This window comes from Schistocerca americana, chromosome 3 (genome assembly GCF_021461395.2).
Source record: "Schistocerca americana isolate TAMUIC-IGC-003095 chromosome 3, iqSchAmer2.1, whole genome shotgun sequence".
In the NCBI taxonomy this organism is placed as follows: domain Eukaryota; kingdom Metazoa; phylum Arthropoda; class Insecta; order Orthoptera; family Acrididae; genus Schistocerca; species Schistocerca americana.
Window position 1 is genome coordinate 630165585 of NC_060121.1, and position 27195 is coordinate 630192779.

At 40.4% G+C, this 27195-nt stretch overlaps 1 protein-coding gene across 2 annotated transcripts in view; it reads right to left on the minus strand.

The window, feature by feature from the left end:
- Nucleotides 1-27195, minus strand: part of LOC124605820 (high affinity cationic amino acid transporter 1-like) — a 180389-nt gene that overhangs the window by 56181 nt on the left and 97013 nt on the right. For both annotated transcript variants that reach the window (XM_047137738.1, XM_047137736.1), the window contains 5 exons: nt 23860-24015; nt 23661-23785; nt 23361-23458; nt 20542-20681; nt 10310-10412 (listed from right to left, as the gene is read on the minus strand). In XM_047137738.1, coding sequence (XP_046993694.1) covers nt 10310-10412; nt 20542-20681; nt 23361-23458; nt 23661-23785; nt 23860-24015 — 622 coding nt within the window. The remainder of the gene's footprint in view (nt 1-10309; nt 10413-20541; nt 20682-23360; nt 23459-23660; nt 23786-23859; nt 24016-27195) is intronic.

Below are 27195 nucleotides of genomic sequence, written 5' to 3' on the forward strand. Positions count from 1 at the left end.
CAGTTATATAAATTTGGCACACACTGCGTGCCGGGGTGCCTGCTTGAGGGTTAAGTCAAGAAACAGACACGCCAGAGCAACCAATAGTCTAAACTTCTAGGAAACTGAGTAAGGCAGAAAAAAACTGTCCACAGAAAAGGAGGTGCTTGGCCTGATTTATAGTATCTCATATTCCCATTGCTGCTTATATGGTAGGCATTTCAAAGTTATAACACACCATGCAGCATTAAAATGGCTTATGGGCCTTAAAGATCCAATAAGCTGCTTGCCCCACTGAACTTCACTTCTTAGTGATTTTGATTTTGAAGTATTAGACTACTGAAGGAAAATGCACAGTAAAGCTGATGGACTGAGACAAAGTATGCATCATAGAACACGTTGGCATTTCTGCAGACAATTGGACTTGCAGTAGGACTTGGAGCAATACATGACAAACAGTGTATCCTGTACAAAAAGAGCTGAGCTTCATCATCAGTGAATTTCATTGCAGATGTGATCAGATGCCAACAAACTGTTCAAAATGACTGGTATGATTATTCTTAGATCTTTTCACAGACATTGGCTGGTTGTGTTTTAACCATAATTGCTCTCTTTCTGTGTAATTTATCAGTAATTGCTATGCCGAATCAGCAAGTGGAGAAGGTAACTAAGGCACTACTTGATTGTGAAGTTTGGGATGTTAGAGACCATGGTAACTGATCAGGGTACTAATTTTATGTCCAAGCTAATGAAACAATTGTATCAACTTTAATGGATTCAGAAGTTGTGAACAAGTGCATTACATTTGCAAGTGTATAGGAGGATATAACAGGTACACAGAACGAAAGGGGAAAACTTTAAGTTATTAGGTAAATAGCCACCATAGTGATTGTGACACAACTATTGTATGTTCTTGCAAAGTTACATTAAAGTACAGACCATCACTGTGTGAGGTTGTTTATGGGCATAAGATGCCTTCCCCTTTCGATTAGTGTAAACCATCCCCTAGAGAGGGTGTTAGCTGTATGTAATTTTGCTAAAAGATAGAGGATTATATGGTGCCAAGCTCGTTATGTTTAGAAAGGGCTTTATCATGCACAGATAATTTTAAGCCAAGGGCAACCACTGTTAAAATACTTACACACATCTTACAGAACTTTCAAGTAGTAAAATCCAGATGTTAAGATGCGTAAACCTGATGAGCATATAGCTGAATAAAAGCTTGTTAATCCACTATAGCTGTATTTATTGAAATCCTTATAGACTTGCACTTCTGATTTCACAACATTTTTAGTTATATCATCTGGTGCATCTATTGCAGTTACATGTAGCACTATGGTTGATGACTGACAATGTGTAATGGTCAATGCCAACCAGCAATATCCTCAGCAGTTATGAAAATTGAAACAAGCATGAAAACCTTTGGTGTGTGTCATATACTGATCGGAATCCCTTAAAACCAACTGTTGAATATCAAATGTGCAGCTGCCCTGTGCAAACAAGAGCAGTACCGTTGTAGCTTGTAAATGTTTCATCCACATCACATGAATGGCCTGACTGCCGACCCTGTTGCAAGATTTAATTACACCTCCATAATTAATGAAAACAGTTGCAATGGCTGTACCAAAATATCAGTAGGCAGATCATGTCAAACTAGTGGCCTCTCATGTGGGCACAGCATTGTATACCAGCCATGAAAACTGAGTGGATTCATCAGATGATTAAAATGATCTCTCTGGTCAATGTAAAGTTATAACTTCCGATTTGTACACTTCTGGTGCACGTGGGCTGCTTCTGCCAATTTAAGGGTACCCCAGAAACCCTTCCTCATTTGCCGGGGCTTTCTTGAAAGAAAAATGGGGGAGGGGGGGGGGGGCAGGAGTGATAGAGCAGAAAGGTATGACCCAGTGGAATAAATGAATTACCACTATGATTATTTCAGTCTAACTACATACCCTAAAATCATGAGGTGGCCCATTATACAAGGGTTGAATGAAAAGTAATGTCTCCACCTTTGTTAATTTGGTTTGGATAAAATGCAGAAAAAATTCTTAGAATGCAATCTTTAATTACCAATATTCACTTTTCCACATAATCACCAGACAGTTGGATACATTTCTGCCAACAATGAACAAGTTTCTTGAAGCCGTCACAGAAGAAGTCAACTATCTGTTTCCACAACCACAGTCTCACAGGTCTCTCAACATTTTCATCAGAAGCATAATGATGTCCCTGCAGATCATCTTTCATTAATGGGAACAGATGGAAGTCAGACTGTGCTAAATCTGGACTGCATGGAAGATTTCATACGGTGGAGAGATTCAGTCTCTGAAGTTCTGCTGTGGTGTCACGTGAAGTGTGTGGTTTGGCATTGTCATGCTGCAGGAAAACATTTCCCTTTTCCTTTTAGACCCTTGTTAGCCATCTTTTCAAAGTTCCCAGCATTGTAATGTAATGCTTTGAATTTATTGTTGTTCCACAATAAAGGAAATCAACATGGATAACACCATCTGCATCCCAGGACACACATCCCAGAACACTGTGGCCATGATTTTTCCAGCTGAGGGCTGCATCTTGAATTTCTTTTTCTGGGTCATGTCTTTGTGTCAATATTCCACAGACTGATGTTTCATCTTTGGGTCGTAATGGTGTACCCACATTTCATCTCCTGTCACAATTGAATGGAGCCTTCATTATCATAATGCAAGAGGTGTTCCTGGCAAATTTCAAGTCTGCGCACTTTCATTTCAAGTGTCAGCATCCAGGGTACCCATCTTGCACAGATCTTCCAGTAGCCAAGCAATACAATAATGTGACCCATACATTCTTGTGAAATGCTGATTGTGCTTGCAGTTTCTCTCTGAGTGATTTGAGGATTGTCCTGAATCAATCTGGCAACATTTTCTTGCGAAACTTGGTCGTTACTGTGACAAGTTGTCCAACTCTTGTTTGTGATGCATGTCAGATATTCCCACTTCAACATCTTTAAACTTATTAGCCCAACAACGTACAGTACTGACATCAAAGCACAGTACTGACATCAACACAATCATCAAAACTGCTTTCATTCTCTGATGAATCTCCTTTGCGGTGCCACCTTCTGCTGTCAAGAATTAAATGACTGCACATTGCTTAAATCACATTGACTGACCCTGGAGCTGTAGAGAAGAGGCTACAGAACAAGCCAGTACCTGCCACATACCAATGCTGCCAACTGTTGAAGAGTTACGAAGGTGGAGGCATTACTTTTCAGTCAACCCTCATAATATAAACAATTATGACAGCAGAAACTTAATGCACATAATGCAGGATGTACATAAAGTCTGGGAACACTTTCAATTATTTATTGCACAAGAACTAAACATTGTAAAGATGTCATACATATTGCAGTTTGAAGAGAAACTCTGAAAGGTGTTTTTCTTTTTTTTTTGACAAACATTCCGTATGCGAACCATGAGTGACCTGGCAGACATCAGTCTTGATGGCTTCTAAACATCTGTTGAACAGCTGTAGCACACTTGTATTGTTTTTATCAAACTCCAACACACAGAAAGCTCGCTCTGCACCTGAACTCACAATGTTTGCAACTAGCTTTGACTATCAGCAAATTACGAAACTGTGCTGTGGCGGTATGCATGAAAAAAACTTTCAGGTTTTCTCTTCAAAATGGCATATGTATGACATCTGTAGAATGTTTGGTTCTTGTGCAATAAATAATTGAAAATGTTCCCAGACTGTATGTACAGCCTCTATTTCTGGTAGGAAGCGGCAGTGTTATGCAGCACAATATATTGATTATCTTGTGTATCTGTTGTAGTAACAGTGGTTTGTGTAGAAGTGGTTTTCAATGGATTGCAGGTTTTTGACAGAATGTTGTAACATTACAATGACATTGATGCTCAGTGGCAGATGACATCATAGAGGCTCTTTGAAAAAGTGCAAAGATACTATTTCCATATGCTGGTTATTTTCGTAGGAAATCATTATGCTTATATAGTGTATCCATGTGCCACATGTCTTACAAGAATTTTCCATAGAATTAAAATACAGTAGTTGTAATTTCTCAATAACAGTGGCATTTAGCCATAGAAAATAGTTTTAGAATGCCAGAATATGGGATAATTGTATAAATCTTGTTATTTTGGACGGATGGACTAGTTTGTGTGTCAGAATCTGGCAGAGGCAGCGCAAGTGTTGCTTGGGGTCTTTACCGTTCGGGCAGTGCTGGAGTCTGGAAGTGACCACTTAACTGTAATAAAGCAATACATTTTGAAACACTGACCTTTTATTTAGCCAATCAGCCGCATTAAGTGAACAAATATCATGTAATGCTAGTATTGGCAAGATGCTAAGTGAAATCATCCCTAGAGAGAGCCAATAAGTTAATAGAAGACGATGATATTTTTCATAGTGAGCAGGACTGTAGAGCATTACAAAGTGGACTGCCACTGAGGCAGTGTGCATGTAGATTAGCTTGCTTGGGCAAAGAAGTGCAACAGACCTCTTGCCAGAGAGCACCTGTTTTGATTTTGAGAAAAGAGTGCTGGAGAGTGTGTAATATCGTTTGTGTAGGATAACCCAGCAGGCAGTGCTGCAGCAATACCTGGTGCACAGAGGGTATGTATCCATGGATACAGTTGAAGGAAGCTTGTGGTGCACAGGAACCTTTGCAATTGCTTGAAATATATATGTTGTCAAACTAGGAGCCATGGAAGTGACAATGTATTGCTGAATAGTAAAGAACCTTGGGTATGTAAAATGGGTCTCTGGATTGTACTTATTCTTTTTGTTACAGCACTTGGAGGCTATGGAATTCTATTTGTTAGTGGATACACAACGGATAGAAACAACTCAGATTTTGCAAAGGGCTATAGTGATATTGACTTAACAATTGTTACTGTATTGAGAGCATATGCAGGTAAAATTATCTTTCATTTAAAGTGCAGAGTTTCAGTGCTATGTAATCCACTCCTATCTAGTAGCATGGGGAGCTATGAAAAAGTTTGTAAAGATGAAGATGCATGACATACTCCTAGTTGCACCTGCCACTAGTTACTTTACACCTCAGAATTGCTATGGTGTTGGGGCAAGTGAGACATAGTATGTCCTACAAAACTGAACTCAACTTGTTCTGCATGAAGAAACCTGTGTTGAGTGTTCTTGGGAAGTGATTAGGAGTAAAATAAAAAACTTGCAGAGGGTAGACTGACATTGGTTATTCTCAGTGGCAGACCTGGTAATTGTCACCCACACATGCTATAACCAGAGACGGTTAACACACAGTGGTTAGAGCTACAAGGACAAGACCTAATAATCAATGGCACTCATTGTGACATATTTTGTCTCACTTTTCAGCAACCTGCCACCATTTCCAGAACTGGAAACTTAAAATATGACCTATTGATTACTCTACCTACCTGACCATCCTTTCAAAATACTTCCTAGAGAAAATGTGTCTTTTGTGAATGCTATCCTGGACTCAGCACTTTTGCCTACCTGAGCGAAATGCTAGACGTCCAGAATGGTTGGATTTTGATGGAACAAACATTTGGGTGTATATGGTAGTACCACAATAGACATCAGCCCACACTTGTTGCACGTGGAACCTCCTCATCAGTCACACTCATAATTTTGTTAATAATAAGCAATATTTCTACCTCGAGCATTGAGATGCAGATCCAATCCCCACCAGCCTTCCACCTACAGACCTATGCAAATAGTGCTGGAAACCATGTAAAAGCAGTGTAGCTGTTGTAGAGCTGTGAATGAAATCCTGCAAATAGAGTGAGCCAAAGACTAGATAAAATGTGATTGAAATGAACAGTGAAAAATCAAAAGTTTTAAGTCCAACTACAGAAATATGCCTTGCTGCCTGCCTAGAGGCCACAAAATTAGAGCCAATCTTGGCACAGCCTCCACAACTTGCTGTTGAGCCAGCACTGTTGGTCGCCGGGTAACGCACATGTTACAAGGTCTCTTAACTGCCTTTCTGAGCCAAACATAGTGATAGCTGGCTATATCAACTCTACACAACATGCACTGTAGTCTGTGGATTATATGTCCACCCCCCCCCCCTCCACACCCCCCACACCATTATGACATGATGACATGGGACAAGTGTACCATTATAAATTGTTAAGATGTAAATAAAGTTTTCACTGTCATCAAATTTCTTGTGATTTACTCTGCCCACCAACCTCCAACAAAGAATTCCCACACCCCACAGGTAATTTCAACATAATGTACTGAGTCAACACTTGTTGTTGTTGTTGTGGTCTTCAGTACAGAGACTGGTTTGATGCAGCTCTCCATGCTACTCTATCCTGTGCAAGCTTCTTCATCTCCCAGTAACTACTGCAACCTTCATCCTTCTGAATCTGTTTAGTGTATTCATCTCTTGGTCTCCCTCTACAATTTTTACCCTCCATGCTGCCCTCCAATACTAAATTGGTGATCCCTTGATGCCTCAGAATATGCCCTACCAACCTATCTCTTCTCCTAGTCAAGTTGTGCCACAAATTTCTCTTTTCTCCAATTCTATTCAATACCTCCTCATTAGTTATGTGATTTACCCATCTAATCTTCAGCATTCTTCTGTAGCACCACATTTTGAAAGCTTCTATTCTCTTCTTGTCTAAACTATTTATCATACATGTTTCACTTCCATACATGGCTACACTCCATACAAATACTTTCAGAAATGACTTCCTGACACTTAAATCTATACTCGATGTTAACAAATTTCTCTTCTTCAAAAACGCTTTCATTGCCATTGCCAGTCTACATTTTATATTCTCTCTACTTCGACCATCATTAGTTATTGTGCTCCCCAAATAGCAAAACTCATTTACTACTTTAAGCATCTCATTTCCTAATCTAATTCACGCAGCAACACCCGATTTAATTCGACTACATTCCATTATCCTCGTTTTGCTTTTGTTGATGTTCATCTTATATCCTCCTTTCAAGACACTGTCCATTCTGTTCAGCTGCTCTTCCATGTCCTTTGCTGTCTCTGACAGAATTACAATGTCATCGGCAAACCTCAAATTTTTTATTTCTTCTCCATGGATTTTAATTCCTACTCCAAATTTTTCCTTTGTTTCCTTTACTGCTTGCTCCATATACAGATTAAATAACATTGGGGATAGGCTACAACCCTGTCTCACTCCCTTCCAAACCACTGCTTCCATTTCATACCCCTCGACTCTTATAACTGCCATCTGGTTTCTGTACAAATTGTAAATAGCCTTTTGCTCCCTCTATTTTACCTCTGCCACCTTCAGAATTTGAAAGAGAGTATTCCAGTCAACATTGACAAAAGCTTTCTCTAAGTCTACAAATGCTAGATATGTAGTTTTGCCTTTCCTTAATCTATTTTCTAAGATAAGTCGTAGGGTCAATACTGCCTCACGTGTTCCAACATTTCTACGGAATCCAAACTGATCATCCCCGAGGTCGGCTTCTATCAGTTTTTCCAATCGCTTGTAAAGAATTCGTGTTAGTATTTTGCAGCCTTGGCTTATTAAACTGATAGTTTGGTAATTTTCACATCTGTCAACACCTGCTTTCTTTGGGATTGGAATTATTATATTCTTCTTGAAGTCTGAATCAACACTTACATACATAAAAATATGTGTATATATATTGTGTATGTTCCACATCTCCTCCTTAGCCCCTGTATTGATTTCAACCGTACTTTGTACTTATATTACTTATATTCTGAAAAAGAAATATTGTGCCTGTAAGCACCACATTTCATTGTGGTGGAGGTGGGAGTGATAACAGGGGGACATAGGAGATGGACAGAGAGAGTGGGAAAGAGTAGATGTACCGATGAGACGAGATGGGGGTGAGGGTCATAACAGGATGGTGGCATAGGAGATGGACAGTGAGAGTAAGAATGTGTGTGTGTGTGTGAGAGAGAGAGAGAGAGTGAGAGAGAGAGAGAGAGAGAGAGAGAGAGAGAGAGAGAGAGAGAGAGAGAGGGGGGGGGGAGATAGGCAGAGAAGGGGGCAGCAGATGATGGACAGGGGGGGAGGAGACATAGGAAGCAGGTAGAAGATAGAGGGGGGGGGGGGGGGGAGTGGGTGGATGGAAAAGGAAGTGAGAGTGAGGAGGGTGGTAAAAGAGGGACAGGGTGTGAGATGGAAGAGGGTGAGGCAGGTGGAAGTGGGGAGGGATGTAGAGAGACAGGTGGAAGTGGGAAGGGATGTAGGGAGACAAGTGGAAGTGGGAAGAGATGTAGGGAGGTAAATAAAATAGGTATAGATTGCGATGAGGCAATATTTTTGTCAATATGTTTTAAGATCAAAGATCATACCAAATAGCTGAATACTACAGATAAATTTAACAATCTCTCTGGAGCTGTACGTGTAAAACAGCAAAGAGTGAAACACATATACATGTGCAGGTAAAAGGCAGTGGTGGAAGGAGATTCTGAGCCAGAATTGGTGAGTAGGGGCAAAAGTAATGCGGCCTTGAAGCCAGGTGGACCTCCTCGTCAGGAGCCAGCTGAAGAATGGCATCAAGGAACATAGAATCAGCATAGGAATCATCATAGGCATCAGTATTTGCAACTAAGGCTGTGGAGTTTGGCCACCCAAGCCTGACAAGGCTGATTGGTCTTTTAATGGCTCTGAGCACTGTGGGACTAAACTTCTGAGGTCATCAGTCCCAGTCTTTTAATGATATCAACAGAACTCACATGAGCCACAGTACCATGCATGTGTTTATGGTGATAATTAGACAACAACTTACACATTTTGTTGAACAAAAGTGACACTGGTTCCTGGAATGGGACTAACTGGCACAGCAACTGGTAAATCCAAAGGGAAATCTAAGAAAGAAACAAAGCTTTACAAATGTTAGCATCAATGACACCAAAAGCAAAGAAGTGTTGCTGATGCTGTTTCACATAACCTTCTCAGTCTTCAGCCACATCATCTAGATGGGTAAGGGTAGCAGGTACGCCACTGGCATGCATAGTCAACATGGCCATCAAATTCATGGTAGCAACTGGAGCCTGTTACTGTTTAAGGAGAGACATGAACACTGCCTCCATTACATGAGAACTGAGCAAACAACCTAATAAAATGAGCACGTGGATGTGAACACCACGGTCATCACCAGTCATGCCATAATGCAAGACACAAGTAATAGTGCAGCCATAAAGAACAAGAGTTGATTAATCCACATGCAAGTACACACACACACACACACACACACACACACACACACACACACACACACACACACACACACACACAGGAACAGTAGAACACATCTGTGGATGAGAGCCTGCTGTGTTATCCTTGTACAAGGAAGAGCTATGGTAGACAGCACAGTGAGTGCTGTGCCATGTGCGAAAGTTGTAGGTAGCTTCTTGGGGCTGGCCTGTGCAGAGGCTGATGGTGGTTTGAATGTAGCATGCTGGTGGACATGTCTGCAGCCCCTTGTTCAAGTATTATGTGCGGTTATAGCATGATCCATTTAGGGGCAACTTACAGTTCTCAGCCCCATAGTGCAATTCCAGGAAGTCACAGCCTAACTTGTCACAGAAGCTTCTAAATCTCTGGGTGGACCTTCACAATCAACTCAGAACCAGGGCGCCATGATCACTTTGATTGGCAATGCTGCAAATCGTGAGATTTGTTGAAATTCTGTGAGCAAGCCTGGTTTTCTAAACCCTCTCTGCCAGTCATTGTAACAACCCAAGTACTACTTCGAGCATAGGTGACAAGCATAACTTGTTCCAAAATGTGCCATAATCTCCAGTTCCCTTGCTCCCATTTCTCTAAGAGATACCATTATATGCTAATTTTCAAAATGCCAATGAATAATAGGCCGTACCCTTTTTCATTTGCCACCTCTTGACACAGGACACAGCAGGTTTAACTGGCTAAGTTTCAGTGGAAGAAGCACCTCAAAGTTATTGGTTGAGTAGAGGGGGGGGGCAGGAGAAAGGGGGGGGGGTTGGTATACCTCCCTGAGTTTGACCCGCTCACTGTCTCCTGCGTACAGGGTCACCAACACACAACTCACAGTCAGGTGGATGAATAGTGATAGATCCCATACTTCTTGTAGAAGAGACAAGATCCACAGTAAAACATAACACTTGAGGTACCTTTGGTGTCTCTTGGGATCTCTTCCAATACATGCTTTGACAGCGTTCCAAGCATATGATATTAGTCAGGGTGATTTCCAGCTGTTTATGAATGCCAGCTAACTAACCCAGTGTTCAAGAACAGCCTTCACAGTGGGGCCCTGTCTGCTAATGAGGCAAATATGTTTCAGTTAAACAAATAATTTAAATAGTTTAAGTATTTACCTTAAAAGAAGCACACATGCAGCGACCATAGAATATGCTGTCAGTGTTCCTATTGACAGCATGCTAACAAGCTGATCCACATTGAAGATGAGCGCCATAACAGCTGAAATAAAATTAGAACATTTTTATATTTAATAAAGAAAATTAGACTGCTAAAGCAAATCAAATATGCTGGCACTAATCTGAGGAAAAAAAACCTTTAGTATCATTTCATGCAACCATCTTCTGATGGGTATTGGGATAGCAGCCATTACATTGTACGCAATAATGATAATACATGCAGATGAAGGTACTGCCATTACTGTATATAAGTGTTCTGGACTCTGTGGGTTCTTCAACAAACTGAAGCCTTTATCTTTCTCAAAGGCCTATAATAAATAATTTGGCCATGTAGGGTAGCCGTGCAGTCAGGGGCACCTTGTCATAGTTCGTGCAGCTCCCTCTGTTGGAGGTTCGAGTCCTCCCTTGGGCTTGGGTGTGTGTGTGTTGTCCTTAGCGTAAGTTAGTTTCAAGTCAGATTAAGTAGTGTGTAAGCCTAGAGACTGATGACCTCAGCAGTTTGGTCCCATAGGAACTTACCACAAACTAAATAATTTGCCTGAGCATTATGATCAAGTAGCAGCAATTAAGCATTCCAGTCAGTCAGATTTTGCCAAGATGGGAAAAGTACAGTTTCATATACTTTTAATTGCTCACATGGGATCAGTATTCAGAAATAATTCACTGGAAAAATAACCTGAAAAACTTTCCTAAGAGTACACTGTAGACAATAAATTTAATTATTTATTTAAAAATACTGTTACAACAAAGAATTTCAGTATTCCTTTGGGACCAGAAACAATTACAGTGAAAGCTGAGAAGGGTGTTAACATCTGGGACTGAGTATCTTTTTTCAGGAAAAGAGAGCTTTATTCAATGCAGAGCGTGGGTTCCAGTCATGACAAATTTGGTGTTCTAGAAACAACATTGTAAAACTCATTTTTTCTGCAAAATGCAATGAAGTGCACTATATACAAAAATTCTATGATCAAATCAAAGGTGGTTTGGAATATTGCACAGTGTGAAATGATGAAACTCTCTAGGGCATGTGATATTCAGCTTGTTGATGGTAACTGCTGCAGTTCTGTCTGGTGAAGCAGAAAACCCTTGTGACTGTCTCAGCAAAAAGACATCACAGGAGGGGTGACACAAGAAACTCAGTAGTGACTGTTCTTGTGCAAAAAGGAGTATTCTACACTAACACTGCAGACATTGCTGCTCAGGTCATCTGAAAGGCGAAGTTGCTACGTCACTATGGCACAGTCAGGGCTGTGAAGTTGCTGACACAATGGAAAAGCTGGGGCAATGATGTCATGGTTGGCCAATGATCATGTCTTTTGCTTTGATCTTGTTATAATGTAGAGGGTACAACTGCTGCCATTTCAAAAACAACAGTGTACCACACTTGTATACACTGAGGTGACAAAAGTCATGGGATAGTGATATGCACATATACAAATGGTGGTAGTATTCTGTACACCAGGTAGAAAAGGTCAGTGTGTTGGTGGAACTTTCATTTGTACTCAGATGCCTGATGTGAAAAGGTTTCCAACACAATTACAGCCACACAGTGGGAATTAGCAGACTTTGAATGAAGAATGGTAGTTGGAGCTAGATGCATGGGACATTCCACTTCAGAAATTGTTAGAAAATTCAATATGCTGAGATCAATTGTGTCAAGAGTGTGGTGGGTAAGCTAAATTTCAGACATCACCACTCACCATGGGCAACACAGTGGCTGAAGGCCTTCGCTTAACAACCGAAAGCAGTAGTGTTTGATAGAGCTTAGAGTTGTCAGTGCAGTGCCAATAGAGAAGCAACACTGCATGAAACAGCCATAGAAATCAATGTGGGATGTCAACAAACATATCCATTAGGATTGTGCATTGAAATTTGGCATTAATGGCCTATGTCAGTAGACAACCAATGAGAGTGCCATTGCTAACAACACTTCATCACCTGCAGCACCTCTCCTAAGCTTGTGACCATATTGGATGGAGACTAGATGATTAGAAAACTGTGTCCTGGTCAGACGAGTCCCAATTTCAGTTGGTAAGGGCTGATGGTAGGGTTCAAGTATGGTGCAAACCCCGCAAAACCATAGATACAAGATGTCAGCAAAGGACTGTGCAAGTTGGTGGTGGCTCCATACTGGTGTAGGCTTTGTATAAATGGTGTGGGCTGAGTACTTAGGTCCAACTGAACCAATCATTGGCTGGAAAGGTTATGGTCAGCTACTTGAAGACCATTTGCAGTCATTCGTGAACTTCAAGTTCCCAAACAACGATGGACATTTTATGGATGACACTGTACCATATCAGCAAGGTGTAATTGTTCACAAATGGTTTGAAGAATATTCTGGACCATTTGAGTGAATGATTTGTCCACCCAACATGAATCCCATCAAACATGTAAGGGACATAATTGAAAGGTCAGTCACACAAAATCCTGCACCAGCAACACTTGTGCAATTATGGATGCCTGCAGATGTAGTATGGCTCAGAATTTCTGCAGAGGACTTCCAACAACCTGTTGAGCCCATGTCATGATGAGCTGCTGCACTACAGTGAGCAAAAGGAGGTCCACATGAAATTAGGAGGTATCTGATGACTTCTGTCAATTCTATGTATATACTGTTAGTTCTAGACAAGCATCATGCAGTCACCACCAGGAGATAGCTATGAGAGGTCTACACTAGTTCATGCTTTGAAATGGTTCAGCAAACAGCTGCCTGAAAATTCTGCCTCCATTAGCTGTGGACCTGCTGTCCATGTTGCTGGATAATTTTGAAAAGCTGTTGGCATCTGGCTCCAGAGATCCAAAGTTCATGTCAGAGCTGTCTAGCTGCTTCTGTCCAACACTGCCCATGTAGACAAATGCTGTACCTGTTCATCATTACTTGTATGGGCACATTCCCCCATTGTGAGCAGGCATGACCACACTGGGGACAGCACTGACCTGTATATTCCTACCAGATGTCTCAGCTGTCTGTGCTGGCTGGCAGAGTCTGCTCTGGCATGGTGTGCTGAGTCAACTCTGGCTTTGGAGTGTTGAGCATTACTCCTCACCAGGCTGACACCCACCATCCTAGTGACTGACAGGAGAGACTGCTTGTTTACCTCAACATGCTTTGCCAACTGAGTTCTGCCTGCAGCTAGGGAGGTATTGTCTACCTTCCATTACGGTGTGACTGTTGCAGTTCGTTATGGAGCAAAAATAATACTTAATATTGATGTCTTGGGTTTTGGGTGTTCTGCTGGATATCAGCATCGTACCTGCACAATATTTTGGTAACATAGCTTGTAACCTTCATCAAGTGTGACCTGAGACTGCTCCTTGATTGGACCTGATCCAGTATTTATGTCTGTGGCCTTCCCCCTCCACCAGCAGTTACTGGGATGCCCTCTGTGGTCCGCACCCACTCACTGTAATCTTCTGGAACATTACCATTCTGTTTTCCATCCACTGTGGTTCTGGGTGTTCCATCTTTGATCTGGTGCATTTGGAATTCTATATGAAGGACTAGGCATTCTCTTTGCACTACACTTCTGCTCGATATGATCTGCTAGAGCATTGCCATTACATTTTTGTTCTGCTGTGGTTCTGCATGTTCCCTCTGTCATCTGCACCCATCGTTTTCCATCTGCTCTGGTTCTGGATGTTCTATCTGTGGTCTTCACCTGTTGGACCTCCTCCTGGATGTTCCATCTTTGGTCTGCTGCACCTGCAACTCTGTCTGGTGATCATTTTCCATATCCATGTCTTCTGTTGTTCTATTTGTGGAGTGCTGCTGCCATCCCCATTACTCCTTTAACAATTCCAGAGCAGGATCCCAGGCTCTACTTAGCTGGTAGCCCATGTCACAGTTCATGAGATTGTGTCACTTTTATCTCAACCGATTCCCTTATAACACTGTCCCAAAATCTGGGTGTCTATGATAGAATCTTGGCTTCCTCATAATTCATGGCATGATCTAGTTCTAGTGTTCAGCAATGTCTGACTTCATCACCTGTCTTAATTGGGTGTGTGTCTGATTTTCTTTGCACCTGATATCCACTGTTCTTGTCGTCTGTCCAATGTAGGACATGCCACATTGATAAGGTATATTATAAATCCCCGGTTTCCGTAACCACAGTTTGTCTTTAACTCTCCCCACCAGTCCCCAAATCTTGCTGGATAAATAGGAAACACACTTGATATTGTGTTTACAGAGTATCCTACTGATTCTGGTAGAAACAGAATCAGCATAGGGCAGATACACCACCTTCTTTGCTTCATCTTGCTCTGCTTCAGGAACCTGTGCTGTTGTGGCTGGTTGGAGTGCCTTCTCAATTTGTTTGGTCATGTATCCATTTTTGAAGAACACAGTTTTAAGATGCCATATTTCTGTTGGTAGACTCTTTTGGTCTGATAGGGCATGGGCTCTGTGGAACAATGTCTTAGGAGCCCCGTTCTTCTGCACAGGATGGTGATAGCTGCTGGCTTGCAGATATAAATCGGTGTGTGTGGGTTTTCGATACACATTGTGGCCAATTGATCCATCTGCTTTCCTTTTTGTTTTTACTAGTACATCCAGAAATGACAGCTGGCCATTCTTCTCCAGTTCTGTGGTGGCCTTGATATTTGGGTGGCACGAGTTAAGATGTTCAAGGAACTCATTGAGCCTGTCCGTTTCATGAGGCCAGATCATGAAGGTGTCATCCACATACCTGAAGATGCATATGGGTTTGTATCTGGCTGTTTCTAATGCCCTCTCTTCAAATCTCTCCATAAACATGTTGCCAACCACAGGAGACAGTGGCTGACCATAGCTACACTTTCAGTTTGCTCATAATATTAGTTCCCATACAGGAAATACATGGATGTCAGTGTATGCCCAAACAGATCCAAAAGAGCATCGTTGAAATTTCTCCACAATCAGTTCTAGTGAATCTTTCAATGGGATCCTAGTGAACAGTGATACATCATCAAAACTAACCAGGATATCTGAGTCTGTGATGTGTAGTTACTTGAGGCATTGCAGGAAGTCGTCTTGGTGAACCCATTTCCCTGCATATGGTGGCAGCAGATTTTTCAAGTATCTGGCTGCTGCATATGTAAGGTGCCCCAATATTACTGACACTTGGGCATAGGGGAATGCCCTCCTTGTGTATTTTAGGTAGACCAAATAGTCTATGTGGCACTGGTGCTTTTGCCTGTAGTTGTCTGATGATCTTATCAGGCATCCCTGTTTCCTTCAGGAGAGCCTGGTCTTCTTGTCCACCTTGTCAGTGAGGTCACACTCCAAAGTTCTGTATGCAGGGTCCCTCAGAAGTAGGCATACTTTCTCACCATAATCCACCCATTGCAAAATGACTGTAGTCTGCTGGCAGTACTACAATACTGTTGTCTTCCTGGGGACTCTTTGAGTGCAAGCCTCTCCTCAGCTGTGATATTCAATTTAGGAGGCCTGGCATCGGTGACCACCTTGCAAGCATCTCGGCAGATTTCCTCTGCCACATTAGGTGGAAGTGAAGCTGCAACTTGCTCTAATGCACTTATGAAACCTGAAATGGGCACATTTCTAGGGATCATTGCAAAGTTGAGACCCTTATGATTTAACTGTGTGCCACTTAGATTTGTCACAGTGTGAGTCTCCTCTGTCTGCTGTGCTTTCTTGCACATGTGGTCAAACATTGCAGATTGGCAAGATGAGGCATTCTTTCTGGCAGTAGTTTCCTGTACGTAGCCAACCTATCATCCACATCATTGACTGCCACTGTTCATATGGTGTCCCTTATTTTTGCCATGGAAGGATGTCCTAAGACCTTCATATCTGATAATAGTAAGCAATTTGTGTTGCAGGTATTTTAAGACTTTTGCATTTGCAATGGTATTCAGCATCTGACTACTACCCTATCTCACCCAGCTTCTAACTCACAGGTGGAGCACTTCATGTGTACATTCAAGCCCCAGATGAATAAGTCACATTGTTGAGTTTTATGGCTACATACCAGGTGATGTTGGTCAACAGGTGCTCTCTAGCAGAACATTTGCATTGGCGCCAGCCATGGAATTTCCTGGACTTGTAGCACTCTGAGTTGCATGCCACAGGGCACTGTTGCCTGCTTTGTTTTCCTAATGGATTTGCTCTTTAGGCCCAATCCTTCATGTGGTGGCTGGGATGGCTGCCAGGTTTTATGGTGGGTCACTAAGGTCAGCAGTTTGGGTGGATGTTGGTATGAGACTCTGACTCACAATGTCAGTCAGTTGTAACCAGGCCCTATTAGTGTGTCATCACTGTGGCCTTCAGAACAGCTGAGTGGCAAGGTTGATCATGACATTGTTCCTCGAGTATGCTACCATTTGAAACAGTGTGCCTCACTGTTGTCATCCTGTCTGTACCCTCCACCATCCTCCCATCACCTGCAGCCTTGGGCCTCAGTGTGTCTTCACCCACCATAGTGTGTGTTGACATGGTTAAGTATAGCATGCACAGCAAAATGACATTATCCAAAACCAGTGCCAAGACATCTGCTGTGAACCAAGGACCACAGATAACAGCTGTGAACAATGGATGTGGAGATGTGTATGAGTGAACAGATGTGCAGCTGTTGAACAACTCACCATACAGATGAATCAAGGGGCTACCAACAATGTCTCCTCAACAACAGTTCAGTGAACGTTGCTGCATACGGGCCTCTGCAGTAGGTGCCTGGTTCATGTACCCATGCTGACTGCTATTCATCAGCATCATAGGCTGGAATTTGCTCACCAGTACCACACCTGGACATCCACTGGGTGGTGACAGGTGGCCTTTTCAGATGACTCACATTTTATGCTCCATTTGACATATGGCCGTTGGTGTGAAAAGCATGAAATGTTTGAAAACAAACACTTTGCAACAATTGTTGGAAGGGTCCAGGCCAGAAGCATTCCCTGGGTGATCTCATCATCCTGGAAGGCACAATGAATGAACACAAGTACGCATCTGTCCTTGTAAACCATGTCCACCTTTACGCATTGTTCACTTTTTCCTCAGCATGACATTATCTACCAGCAGGGGACTGCAACATGTCACACGACTTTTAATGTACATGTGTGGCTTGAAGAGTGTCAGGAAGAGTTTAGCATCCTCCCCTGACCACAAATTCCCCAGATTTATACGCAGTCAATGATCTGTGGGATTGCATCGAATGGGCTGTTTGACCACAGATCATCAACCAAAGAGCCTAATGCAGCTGGAAGTGCCACTGGAGTCATCATGGCTATACATCCATGTCAGTACCTTCCAGGACCTCATTTAGTCTCTTCTTGCCTGTTTCACAGTGGGCCACACTGTAAAAGGTGGCTATTCAGGCTTTTGACACATGACTAGACAGTGTATAAAACTTAGCATATTTTGTTAATAATCTCTCTTCTATAATACTTTTAATCTAATAAAATCAAAGTGATGGCTTAACTTTTCCTAATTAAAAGTTATATTCTACATTGTGAATTGTGGTTTATTTGTCTCACAACATACATAATCTAAATCATTTGACTCAGGTACAGGAGACACATCAAACTGTGGTAAAACTTCACCATAAACAAAGAACAGCTGATATTAACGAACAGCGCCATAATAATAATACAAATTTGTTACATATACCATGCAATAAAATCTATCTAAATACAAAGATGATGTAACTTACCAAACGAAAGTGTTGGTATGTTAATAGAGACACAAACCAACACAAACACACACACAAAATTCAAGCTTTCGCAACCCACGGTTGCTTCATCAGGAAAGAGGGAAGGAGAGGGAAAGACGAAAGGATGTGGGTTTTAAGGGAGAGGGTAAGGAGTCATTCCAATCCCGGGAGCGGAAAGACTTACCTTAGGGGGAAAAAAGGACAGGTATACACTCGCACACACATACACACATAGATATATTTTTCCCATGTGGAATGTTTCCCTCTATTATACAATAAAATCTAATATTTAATTACTCTTTGCTCAAATTATCATTTCATACTGTATAAATTCTTTTATTGAATAGTAACATTTCTGCCACAGAACCTGCTGTAGCCTCGTTTTTAAAATTTCTGGCTTCATATTAAGTATGTGTGTGCCCATTAACACGTTTTATATTGTCATTGCCATATACTGTGGTGTCTGTGCATATAATTTCAACTTGTGTTGGCTAGCATAAAATTATGTTTATTTCTTGTATTAAATGTATGGTTAAAATGATTCTCCTCAAATAATTTTTGCTGCTGTGTAGGAAAACTAATTTCATAAAAGTGTATAGAGGGAACAGTTAGGTTTTGTAGTTTCTGAAATAATGGGTGACAAGTCTCTGTTTGCTGTGCGGTATGTATGTATTGGACAACTTTCTTTTGCAGTTTCAGTATTTGAGACACACTACTTGAATTTCCCCAGAAAATTATTCCATATCTAATGACAGATTCAAAATAACTATGATAAGCAATTTTTCGTGTACTCAAGTCAGTGGAATTTGTTAGTATTTGCATTGCAAATGCAAAACTGCTTAGTTTATTTGATAGGAACTCAATATATGATTCCAGCTTAAGTTCTTGTCCACATTTAGTCCCCAGAGTTTGATCATGTCAATTTCTTTCATAGGTTGATTGCTATGTTCTATTTTAATTTCCACACATTTTGAATGTTTGGTTTTTAAATGTACCATATAGGTTTTTGCAACCAGCCAAATCAGACTACTGGAAGTGGTTGTTTAGTTACTGAAGTTATTTTCAAAGGGCTCAAATGTTCAACTTGCATAGTGAACTACAACTATGCTGCTTGACAAAAATAAAGTGAAGCACCCAGAAGGGGAGGAGGAAACAACTCCATGGGTCGAGAGGGTATGAGATGTTATTGCAGTGTTTATAAAATCGAGTCAAATTAACAAAGAACTTGGCAGTATGAACCCTCTTATCAGTATGATGTGGCACCTCTTCTACTCTCAGTGCATGCTCTGATTCTGTTGAGAAAGATAAGAAAGCCATTGTATCCCCTCCTGAGGCTAGTTAAGCCACAACTGTTGTAACTTGTCACTGATGTCCTGGATACTGGCACTAGCACAGAGATGATGTCCAAACTGGTCCCACAAATGTTCTATCATGTACAGAACTGGGGATCTTGCTGGCCATGTAAGTTCCTCAACATCACACAGACTTCATAGAGACATGTACAATGTGTGGACAAGCACTGTCCTGTTGAAAAATGCCACCACAGTACTGTCAGATGTGAGGTAACTTGTGTGGATGGAGGATGTCCGTGATGTTCTGTTTTGCTCTTAGAGTTCGCTCAATCACAACCAGCCATGATCTTACCTTAAGCCATAACCAGTATTTTTTCACGTCACAATGCCAGGAATACCATCACTGTGTCTCTGCAAAAGATTGAAAGAATTGGACCTCTCCCCAGGTCACCACCATACTCACCAAAGGTGGTCATCTGGGGTAGTACATAACCACAAAACATCACTAAAAACAATGCAATGCCATTTTTCAGCAGTCCATGCTTCCCACATGCAGTCATTTGTGTTGTGTTAACAGCAGCATGTGCATGGAATGGTAGTTCCCTAGTCTCTGACCAAAGGTGCAGGATGACACAGTATATTGCAGGAAATCCATTTCTTGTTCTTGGATGACAAGTGCAGAGGTGAAGGGGTTACAAGACGGTTGGTGCACAAATGTGGTCAACTGGAATCTTAATGACAAGTATGCCTGTCCTCACATTCTCAAGCAGTCCAGTATTGGGTCACTGTCACATTTACATGCCCCAAAAACAGATATCACACAATTCAACCAGCTAGCTAAATAAATGTCGGCCCCACTGATTCCCCTTTCAAGCTGTCATGTCCTGATAATGCTGACTCTGATGATAACACAGCATTTCTGTGTTCTTCATGTTGATCATTCCAATCTGACACTGTTCACAGTCCTCATACACCATACCAGGTGTGATAATGACACTAAACACAAACAACTCTAATGCACCTGGTGACTTTTCCACCCAACACAGAAGACTGCTGTTCTAATCACTTTCATATACACCTATGGTGTGAGTGTGCACAAAGTTACATTGACATCTGATGAAGTTTTCTGGCTGCTCCTCTTGTTTTGTCAGGCACTGAATCTACTTGTAAATATGATACAGTCAACAAGAAAAAAGTTGAATCAGAGTAAAAATTTCAGTTTTCATACCTGTGATAGTGCCAGCACAAATTGTTCCAATGAAAGGAGTTTTAAATCTATGATGCACCTTTCCCAAAAATGGAAAAAGCAAACGATCTGATGACATAGCATAGATTATCCTTGGAAGTGGGAACATTGCCCCAAGGAAGCTGAAACAGAGGTGACCAACCATCAAAATCATTCTCTTAAAATGCAGTAAGAATTTTATTCTGTCTTGTTTACAGTTTTTAGGAATTGAAATCTTTTTAAAGTGGTCATCCAAGTATCACTCTAAGCAAACCACAAATGTCATCCATAAATTTTAGTAGGGAAAAAACAATTAAATAATTTGTCTGTTTACAAGCTTCTCTAGTCTCAAATGAAGTAAAGTGCATGAACTCTGAAAAAGCAGATATGCATTGTAGCACACATACTTGGGATTATTTAAATTTTGTTGGTTCGGATGGTATCTCCAGTTCCAATAAGAAAGTGAGGTGATGGTTACTTTGGTGGTGGTGGTGGTGGTAATGGTAGTGGTAGTGGTGGTGGTGGTAGTGGTGGTGGTGGTGGGTGGGGGGGGGGGGGGGAGAGGTTACACTAATTCTTCCCATTTTTCTCTTTTTCAGCTTTTGCTCGGTTTCTGAGTTCCCACTGTCAATGCAATATGAAACTTCATTATTCCTTTCTTTATTCCAGTGGCCAAAACTTCTTTTAAGAGTTCCCCTGTCTTCAAGATTCTTCCTGTCTCACTCTCTCTCTTTCATTACCATAATTACCTCCTCATGACAACAGTAATTCAGAGCATTTTCAGTTAACATCTCCTACTGAACCTGTACATAGTTATTGCTGTTTCTTTCATTATTAAATCCAGTTTTTTTTTCTTGAAGCGATTGTTGGTGGTTATTTAAAAATTAACACCACACAAAGTCAGATTGTGCTAATACTCACATTATTTGATACTATTAGTAACATTTACAAACCAGCTGGATGCAATGGTTGACAATTATTGAACCATATTAACTATGGTATGCACACAGTTTACTCATCATGTAAACATCACTACAGATATTCAGATTTAGGTTATGCCTGCCATCATTGGTGATGATATGGCACAGACAAATAGTGAAATTCCTGATGACCTGCTGAAGAATCTGAAAACTGATGCTGTCAATGACCTCCTGAATGGCTGTTTTTAGCTCAGCAATGGTTTTGTGTTATTGTTGTACACCTACTCTTTAATACAGCCCCACAAAAAGGAGTTACATGTGTTCAGAACCACAGAATTTAGTGGCCAATCAAGGCCCATGCCAGTTACCTCTGGGTACCCTAGACCCAGAATGCGGTCCCCAAAGTGCTCCTCCAAGACATCAAAAATCTCCTGCTTCAATGTGGTTGAGCTCCACCTTGAATGACTCACACCTTGTCGAAATCATGGTCACTTTGTGTAATGGGGATGAAATAATCTTCCAAAACTTTTCATGTATCATTTGGTAGTCACTGTGCAATCAAGGAATATTGCTCCAATTATTCTGTGACTGGACATTGCACACAACAGTGTCACCCGTTGAGGGTGAAGAGACTTCTTGATCATGAAATGTGGATTCTCAGTCCCCCAAATGCACCAGTTTTGCTTATTGATGAATCCATCCAAATTAAAGTGGGCTTCGTTGTTAAACCAAACCAGATTAAATTAGATTAGATTAGATTAATACTAGTTCCATGGATCATGAATACGATATTTCGTAATGATGTGGAACGAGTCGAATTTTCCAATACATGACATAATTAGGTTAATTTAACAACATACTTAAGTTAATATAACAACTTTATTTTTTTGTGTTTTTTTGTTTTTCTTTATTTTTTATTTTTATTTTTTTATTTTTTTAATATTTTTTTTTTCTTTTTTTTTCTTAATTTATATCTAAAAATTACTCTATGGAGTAGAAGGAGTTGTCATTCAGAAATTCTTTTAATTTCTTCTTAAATACTTGTTGGTTATCTGTCAGACTTTTGATACTATTTGGTAAGTGACCAAAGACTTAAGTGCCAGTATAATTCACCCCTTTCTGTGCCAAAGTTAGATTTAATCTTGAATAGTGAAGATCATCCTTTCTCCTAGTATTGTAGTTATGCACACTGCTATTACTTTCGAATTGGGTTTGGTTGTTAATAACAAATTTCATGAGAGTATATATACTGAGAAGCTACTGTGAATATCCCTAGATCCTTAAATAAATGTCTGCAGGATGATCTTGGGTGGACAAACACAAATGCATGCACATTCTAATTCCCATCATGCCCCACGACCAACCACACAGTTTGAATGTTCTAACACAAACTGTTCAGAAGTTGGCCACCAACAAACCCTTTAGGCTCCTCTTGTACTGAACTTTATTAGTCGTTAAGCTTTTTGTGACGCTGGCAAGCTATTGAAAATGTGTGTTTCTGAATAAAGGATCCCTTTCAGGACCTAAGTGACTTTAAATGTTTCCAAAGATTATTCTTATTCCTAGTGCTGATTCCATGAAGTGAGCTGTTTGTTTGAAAAAAGAGATGATGTTTAAGGACAAGTTTCATTAAGGAATAAATGTACTGGGAATCAGTAATTAATAACCCTAGTTCTGAAAACAGGCCTCTACAGTATGTTCTTGTGCAAATAACAACTGCTTTATCACCAAGTAATGAAATCAGTGACATTTTGTATTTTACTATATCATAAAATCTTTATGGAAATGTATGAGCTGTAACAAGGTTTGAAAAAGTGGTAACTTTTTCATTTAAAACTGAAATAATCTAATTTTAATAACTGCAAAGGTGAAAAAAATGCAATGAAGTTATTTTTTTCATACCTTGCTCCAAGACCAAATATTGCACCTGCACTTATGATCCATCCTGCCCAGTTCCAACCAACCTTTTGAAATGCATACGATAGTGGGGCACTCATATCCTAAAACAGAAAATATTTTATTAAATGCAGAATACTTACTAAAGACTGTAGTAGAGTTATGTTTTATTAGTCATATCGGTAAAACATTAAACACCTTTATATATTTAATGTTTCCCTTACAGTCACATTAAATTGAGTAAAGCTTGATGACAAGTATCAATCATATGTGCTTAAAAATGTAACAATACTCAACTAGTTATACCTGTAGATAGTAGGGAAGCATGAGGGTAAGCACTGTTGAAACTCCGAAGTAGCAACAAAATACAATTAACAGTGAGAATATAATAGACAAAGGAATGTTTCGCTGCGGATTTATAGCTTCCTCTCCTGAAAGAAGGAGATGTTAATGAAACATATAACTGAATTTTGTTTGCAAAACCTTTAGCACAGCTTTTACTGACCTGTTGTGGCTACAGCATCAAAGCCAACAAAAGCATAAAAACAAGTTGCTGCTCCTTTGATAATTCCAGCAATTCCAAATGGCACAAATCCACCTTCACCACCATTATATTGATCAGGTATGTCATTCTTTTCTATCTGCCAGTTACCTACGTCAGCTTTAAAGAGAATGAAATTTTTTAGTGGATTACACTATAACATTAAGAGCATATTTGTTGATATTTTTAAGTATGAGAAAATATTTATCACTTTATATTTGTAAAATATTCTCATAGTGGTGAATAAAAATTAAGATGTAACAGATTTCTAGACATGCCATTTCTAAGTTAGTCACACACAGGAAAGTAAAGGTATCATTGACAGTGATTATAGGTATGGCAAAAGGAAGGACACAAAAAAAAAATCTGCATAATAAAGCAGGCCTAATTTCTTTTAAGGACGTAATTACAAACTGATCATCACTGAAGATCGTGTATGTGCACCTCCTTGTCACTCATGAAGATTTATCATGGACTCACAAACTGGTGATCTCTAAATCAACCAGAATCATCAACTTGAGCGATCAAATTCTGGAACAGCTCAATCCCTTCACTATCATTAGATTCATATTGTCCTCCCCTTAATTCTATGCCTTTTTTTGTTCAATGTTCATACATACACTGATCAGCCAGAAAATTATGACTACCTACCTAACAGCCGGTATGTCCACCTTTGGCACAGATAACAGTGGCAACACATCATGGCATGGAAGAAGTGAGGCCTCGATACGTCGCTGGAGGGAGTTGGAGTCACATCTGTACAACCAAGTCTCCTAATTGCCTTTAATTCCAGGGAGGAGGCTATGAGCTCTGACACCGCATTCAATCACATCCCAGATGTATTCGATTGGGTTCAGGTCTAGTGAACTGGGGCCCCAGCACATCAATTGGAACTCACCACTGTGTTCCTTGAACCACTCCATCACACACTAGGCTTTGTGACATGGCACATTGTATTGTTGAAAAATGCCACTGCTGTCGGGAAACATGATTGTCATGAAGGGATGTATGTGGCCTGCAATGGGTGTAAATGGTTTGCAACCAGTGTACAATACTCCTTGGCTGTCATGGTGCCTTGCATGAGCTCCACTTGACTCATGATGCCCACATGAATGTTTCCCAGAGCATAACATAGCCACCACCAGCTTGTCTCCATGCCACAGACCGTTGTTAAGGAGCAGTTCCCCTGGAAAACAATGGATTGACAGCCCCCCATCAGCATGATGAAGAAGGTACTAGGATTCATCAGACCATTCAACACTCTGCCACTGTGCCAACATCCAGTGCTGATGGTCCAGTGCCTATTTCAATCATACTTGTGATGTTTTGGTGTTAATATTGGCACATGTATGGGTTGTCAGCTGTGGTGTTCCATCTTTAGGAGTGTTTGGTGTATTGTGTGTTCAGGCACACTTTTACCCTTCCTAGAATTAAAGTCTGAAGGAAGTTCCACCACAGTTCATCACCTGTCCTGTTTTACCATCTGCCCAGCCTCCAACGTCCATCTGTTATGAGCGGTGGCCGCCCAACCCCAAGATGACTGTACATGGTTACACTTCGGTTTTGCCACGTGTTGAAGACACTCACCACAACATTCTTCAAACACCTGACAAGCCATGCAGTTCATGAAATGCTCATGCCAAGCCTCCAGGCCATCATAATCTTCCCTCAGTCAAACTCAGATAGATCGTTCACCTTCCCAATTCTGTAGGCGAACAGCACACTCACTGATACTACGTGTACCATGCATGTGTCTGAGTAGCAGTCATTCCTCACTAGTAGTCATTCCTCACCAGGTGACGTTGCTGTCGCCTGGATGAGTTTATATCAATAGTAGGTCAGTGGTCATAATGTTTGGCTTATCAGTGTATATCCCTGACACATAAAACCTTTAATTCAGTTTTAAAAAGCAGCAGTATGTTCAATTTAACTGTTTACAGTCCTCCTGAAAAATTCATTGCCTGTCTTACAACCTTTACCCTCATGGAAATAGGTTTGTCAATGTGTCACCTGTTCTTGTGGTGCTTAGGACCTTGAAAGTAACCTACAGTCCTTGCGAGCAAACAGATCTGTTAGTCTTAGTTAAACAGCCTGGGAAATAATGCATAATCAATGTAGGAAACAGTAATATTGTAAATTCAACAGTGTGTTGCTAAAAGGAAATTATGAAATAATAAATGACTCAAAAGAAGTGAGTGAAAAAATCATACAAAAATTCAGAGCAGTTGGAAAAAATGATAGATATGACTTGGCACCCAATTTTGCATTTCATGTTTAATGTAATAAACAGTGTCTATCTTTTTTCATCCATAGTATAACAGAGACAAACTTCCTAGCAGTCATCTCAAAACTTCAAGCTAAAATGTCTTGCAGCTGGGTTGACATTTGACCTAAGTTGCTGTAGGAATCCAGAAGAGAATTAATCAAGCTACTGACACACTGATTAAATACCTTCCTCTGCCAATGAGAATTCTGTGATTTCTTGAAAATACCTGAAGTTCTCCCATCATGTAAGACTGGAATACAGACTGTGTAAAAACTGCAGATCAATATTGCTAAATTCAGAACTTTGCAAATTAGTAGAGAAAGTAACATTAAATCAAGTCAAGACATATTTCAGCAGGCATAATATATTCAACAATCTACCGTACTGTTTGAGAAAAGGAAGATCTATTGTAACAGCAGTAGCAAATTTTCTATGTATATGACACATTAAACAAACTAGATAGAGGAGAAATGGTTAACAGGCACTTTCTTGGATATGAGTAAACCTTTTGATATTGAGAATCATGAATTAATGAATAAATTAGAATATGGGATTAGAGGAGTAGACTTAAAAAACTACTTATCTCCTACTTAAAAGCCAGAAAACCAGTTTTAAGTTAACATATTATAGGAATGAACAATTACTAATATCTAAATCAAGCTACAGGATATTTCAATCTGGTGTGCCTCAAAGAAGTACATTAAGACCTTTTCTGTTCCTTGTGCATGTTAATGGAATAATTAAAATGCAACATTGCAACATCTTAAGCTATTCTGATGATGCATTCCTTGTCAGCTGGGGCAGAGATATACAAACTGCTGGCAACAGTAGTGAACTCAATTGCAGTATTCTGTCATCTCATCAAATAATCTATTTGTAATCTAAAAGTAGACAGTGATAATCCTGTTCCTGCTTAGCTATAATCTAAACATAAATTTAACTCCATTACCAGCTCCATTGGCACTTAGCTATACAAATAAACACAAATTTTTGGGTATACTTGTGGATGAACACCAGCTGAGGAAAGAGTTTAT